A 4,924-nucleotide genomic window follows, 5' to 3' on the forward strand; every position below is an offset into this window, starting at 1 on the left:
AGGTTTAGACCTTCTTAGCCACTTTTGCTCTTTCCCCATTGTCTTGCCCTTCTACCCTTTGTCCTCAACTTCTTCTTCATAAAGGCAACTGGTAATCTTAGTCTATCAATACTCCCCCGCAGAAGACCGATCTTGTCCTCAAGATCAAAGTTTGGAAATTGCTCCATCAGATTAGTAAGTGATTCCCATGTCGACTCCATAGAAGGCAACCCTTTCCACTGCACCAACACCTCTGTCTCTGTCCCTGTAGCTGACCTGCGAATATCAAGCAAGGTCTCTGGTTCTGTAGCCCACTCAAGGTCAGGAGTCAATATTGGAGGTAATCCCTGAGCTTGATAAGGAGCCGGAACTGCTAACTTTAACTGTGAAACATGAAATACAGGGTGGATATTGCTCTGAGCAGGGAGATCGAGTTTGTACGCCACTCTTCCTACCTTCTACAGAATCTTATATGGGCCAAAGAATCTCTGAGACAGCTTCTCGTTCTTCCTCTGTACCAACGAACTCTGACGGTAAGGTCATAACCTGAGATATACCCATTCACCCTCCGATAACTCAACCTGCCTCTTGTGCTTATTCGCTTCCTTCTGCATTCTGGACTGAGCAAGCTCCAAATTCTCACGCAACTATACCAACAGACTATCTCTGTCTGTCAACAACTCTTCGACCATGGCATTAGGAGTTGGAGTGTCTCCATAGCGTAGAATCCTTGGAGGATCACGACCATAGATTGCAAAGAAGGGTGTGGTCTGTGTTGCTGAATGAAAAGAGGTGTTGTACCAGAATTCAGCCCATGGTAACCATTGTGCCCAACTTGTTGGTCTTCTACTCGTGAAACAACGCAGGTAAGTCTCAAGACATCGATTTACCACTTCAATTTGCCCATCTGATTGAGGGTGATAGGCAGTACTGCAGTTAAGTGTTGCTCCATTCAGCTTGAAAAGCTCAGTCCAGAAACTGCTGAGGAAAATGCGATCCCTATATGATACCAGTCATTCTGGAAACCCATGTAACGGGTGTTTGAGGGTCATAAAATGGGCGTATTTGCTCAATCTGTCCACAACCACCAGTATTGAGTTGAATCCTTTCGACTTGGGCAACCCTTCTACAAAGTCGAGACTAACATCAGTCCACACTTGGTTTGGAATCGGTAAAGGAGACAACAAACCTGCAGGTGACAAGGTCTAGTAATTGTTTTCCTGGCAAACCTGACAGCTACGAATGTAGTTCACCACGTCCTTCCTCATACCCCTCCACGTAACCTCTTGTGTGAGTCTTTTGAACGTTTTCAATGCGCCTTCATGACCACCCATAGGACTAGCATGAAACTGCTCCAGTAACTTTGGAATGAAGAGAGATCCCGATGGCAACACAAGGCAACCATTCTTGTATAACATACCCTTCTCAAGACTGTAGTCTGGTTGCACTGATGTCTTGCTTTCCAATGCCTATAAGATTGCTCCCAATTCCTTATCTGCCTCCACTTCCTTCAATACCTCTTCTCTATCAATATTCACGGGTGCGGCTAAAGTGATCTGATGCAGCTCTTCTGCCACCGGTCTCCTTGATAGGGCATCAGCGACTTTGTTTTCCACCCCAGGTTTGTATTTAATACGATAGTTTAGCCCTATCAGTTTTGCTGCCCACCGCTGTTGTAATGAGGATATTGACTTCTGCTCCAACAGATGCTTGAGGCTCCTTTGATCAGTCTTGATTACGAACTCAGGTCCTGTCAAGTAGTGTTTCCACTTGCTAACTGCCACGACGATTGCAAGCAGTTCCCTCTCGTAAACCGATTTTACTCTGCCCTTGGATGAGAAAGCTTGACTGAGAAAAGAAATCGGTCTCTTGTTCTGGGATAATACTGCTCCTATACCCACACCAGATGCATATGTTTCGATTGTAAACTCCTGCTTAAAATCTGGTAAGGCCAAGACTGGTAAGCTTGTCACAGTCTTCTTAAGCTGATGAAAAGCTGCAGTAGCCTCCGGTTTCCACTCAAACCCACCCTTCTTGAGTAATTCAGTTAAAGGTCTCGCCATTTGACCATAATTCCTGACAAAGCGACGATAATAGCCGGTTAAACCAAGGAACCCTCTCAACTCCGTGATGTTATTGGGTGTGGGCCATTGAAGCATTGCTTCGACCTTGTCTGGATCCGCGGCAACTCCTGCTGCAGAAATTTTATGGCCTAAGTACGACACTTCAGAGTTTTCGAATGAGCATTACTTAGCATTGGCGTAGAAACGGTTCTGCTGCATCAGATTGAGTACCAGGTGCAAGTGTTGCAAGTGCTCTTGGAGATTTGGACTATAAACCAGAATGTCATAAAAAAAACCCAATACAAACCGTCTTAGATAAGGCCTGAACAGGTCATTCATGATGCTCTGGAAAGTTGAGGGAGCATTGGTGAGACCAAAAGGCATTACAAGGAACTCGTAATGACCTTGATGCGTTTTGAATGCTGTCTTCTCCACATCACTACCTCTCATCCGTATTTGATGATAACCCGACTTTAGGTCCAGTTTAGAAAAGACTGTTGCTCCTTGTAATTCATCTAGCAACTCCTCGATGACCGGAATGGGATATCTGTCTCGAATGGTAGCCTTGTTAAGTGCTCGGTAATCCACACAGAAACGCCAGCCACCATCCTTCTTCTTTACTAGTAACACCGGACTTGAGTAGGGACTAACATTGGGTCTGATCACTTGAGCATCCAACATCTCCTGTACCAAATTTTCAATCTCATTCTTCTGGACAAATGAATAACGGTAAGGCCTTAAGTTGATCGGAGTAGTACCCGCGTGGAGATCAATAGCGTGTTCTCTTTTTCGAGGAGGAGGAAGAGCTTGGGGCATCTCAAAGACCGACTGAAACCTTGACACTAGTTCCTGAACTACTGCAACTTCAGGAATTTTCTTATCTTGTGGTTCTCGTCCTTCCAACAAGGTGGTCACCTCCAACAAATAAGCTTTCCCTTTATGCTGAATAACTCTTTCCATGGAATGCAGAGAGATCGGTTCCTTGCTTAAGGAGGGGTCTCCCACAATAGTTACCCATTTGACACCAATCTTCCAACTCAGGGTCCTATTTAGCCAATTTATTCGGGTATCTCCTAAAGTTGCCAACCAGGAATATCCCAAAACCAGATCGGTGCTGCCTAGCTCAATCACCAAAAGCTCTTCCATTATCTCCACACCTTGAATTCCCAACAGGGTACCAGAGACTCTCCCCTTTCCTTTTAGTATCCGTCCTCCACCAACTCGAACACCAAATGCACGTGTGGTAGAAATGGATAGACCCAAGTTCTTCACCAGATCATAATCTACGAAACTCCGGGTGGCTCCAGAATCCACCAATACTACGACATCCTTGTCCACCAGTTTTCCATCATTCTCATCGATTTTTCATCCCTTAACCCCGATAGGGAGCTGAGAGAGAGGACCTCATATTCTTGTATCTCCTCTATATCAGCTTCCAGTCCTTCTGGACCTTGCTGAACTTCAACTGCATCACAATACTGCTCATCCTCTTCAGCCACTTCCAAACATTTTAACTTCTGCTGGGGCTTGCAACGATGACCCGGAAACCACCTGTCACCACAGTTTCTACACGGGTTGGTGTTACGACCTTCTTGGCCTCCAGTGGTTTTCTTAAAATCCTTATTGTTCTCCATGGGGCGCTTGCCCTGGGACGCTTGCCCTGGGACTGATCCACTGGCCGAGAAGTGCTCGTGGCTTGACCATGTGTAGGTGAGTAATAAGATCTCACAGACGGTCTTGACTGCAGACTAGTATTCTCAGCCTCTTGGTGTTCAATCATCTTTGCTGTATCAACTATCTCAGCTAAGTCGAATGGTCTACAACGAACCACCTGATCCCTGATACACTTTCTCAGACCACGAAGAAATGCGGACTCCAAGACATCATTCGAGAAGTGAGGCAACTCTACAGCCAACTCTTGAAACTGCTCACGGTACTCATCAACACTGCCCTTCTGGTGAATGCTCATCAGTTGATCTAAAGCTGACAACCCTCTGCTAGGTTTGAAACGAACTATAAATTTCTCCATAAAGTCCTTCCAACTACCTATCCTCTGTCTACCATACGCCATACGCCACCATGTGACCGAGGAGCCGGTAAGACAAGAAATAGCTAGGTCTATCTTTACGTAATCAGGGATTCCTCTACTAGCGTAACATTTCTCCAACCTAAACAACCAATCGTCAGGACTTTTACCTTCGAATATCGGAAGCTCCATCTGTTTGTTAGGATACTCCGTTGTGTAAACCTGCGAAACGGCTTGTTGGTCTGGGGGTGGAGCCGAAAACTGTAAAGTCGCTGGCTTTAGGTGAAATTCCTACTCAGGGTTGGGAAGAATCCACACCGTAGGTTGACTGGTGGACCCAATCTGTGGTGTCGTCGTCTGTTGAGGAGGGGTTCCTGCGACTGGGCTGTTAAACCAGGTAGGAGCGGAATCGGAGTTGGGGGCGACGCCAAGGGTTTGGTTGCGAAGGATCTTCTGGAGCATTTCCTTGATGAACGCGAGATCAGAATCATGTCGGTCGATTCACTGTTCCAACGAAGGAGATGTCGGAGCCGTCTGGGAGGATAACTCAAGCTCACTCGTTTTGGTTTGGATGTTTTTACCGACAGCGGACTGTTGAGGAGCCATCAGTATCTCTCAATGAAAGCACCACTTGTTAAGGTTGAACCCTTAACCTGATTTTGAAAAGAAGAAATAAGAGGGAGATAGAGATATTGTGCCTTAGCGGCGGAGAGTAAGGTAAGAAGAAGATAGAAATTTTATGATTATTAATGTGATAGGTTACCCTAGCATAGGTACCATCTTTAAATACACTTCCCTTATTAGGTTTCTTTCCTAAACGACATCGCACTGGTACATACACCAAGGTGCTGCTTTT

The 4,924-nt window shown here is 45.7% G+C and overlaps 1 protein-coding gene across 1 annotated transcript; it reads right to left on the bottom strand.

Moving 5' to 3' along the window:
- Positions 1-2,225: 2,225 nt before the first annotated feature.
- Positions 2,226-4,260, bottom strand: LOC104774100. Its single transcript, XM_010498765.1, has 3 exons — positions 3,710-4,260; positions 3,446-3,593; positions 2,226-3,371 (listed from the first exon to the last, which is right to left on the bottom strand). The coding sequence occupies exons 1-3, from the start codon at positions 4,258-4,260 to the stop codon at positions 2,226-2,228; spliced, it is 1,845 nt and encodes a 614-aa protein (XP_010497067.1).
- Positions 4,261-4,924: the final 664 nt, after the last annotated feature.

The sequence above is a fragment of the Camelina sativa genome, unplaced genomic scaffold (genome assembly GCF_000633955.1).
Source record: "Camelina sativa cultivar DH55 unplaced genomic scaffold, Cs unpScaffold01527, whole genome shotgun sequence".
Taxonomy (NCBI): domain Eukaryota; kingdom Viridiplantae; phylum Streptophyta; class Magnoliopsida; order Brassicales; family Brassicaceae; genus Camelina; species Camelina sativa.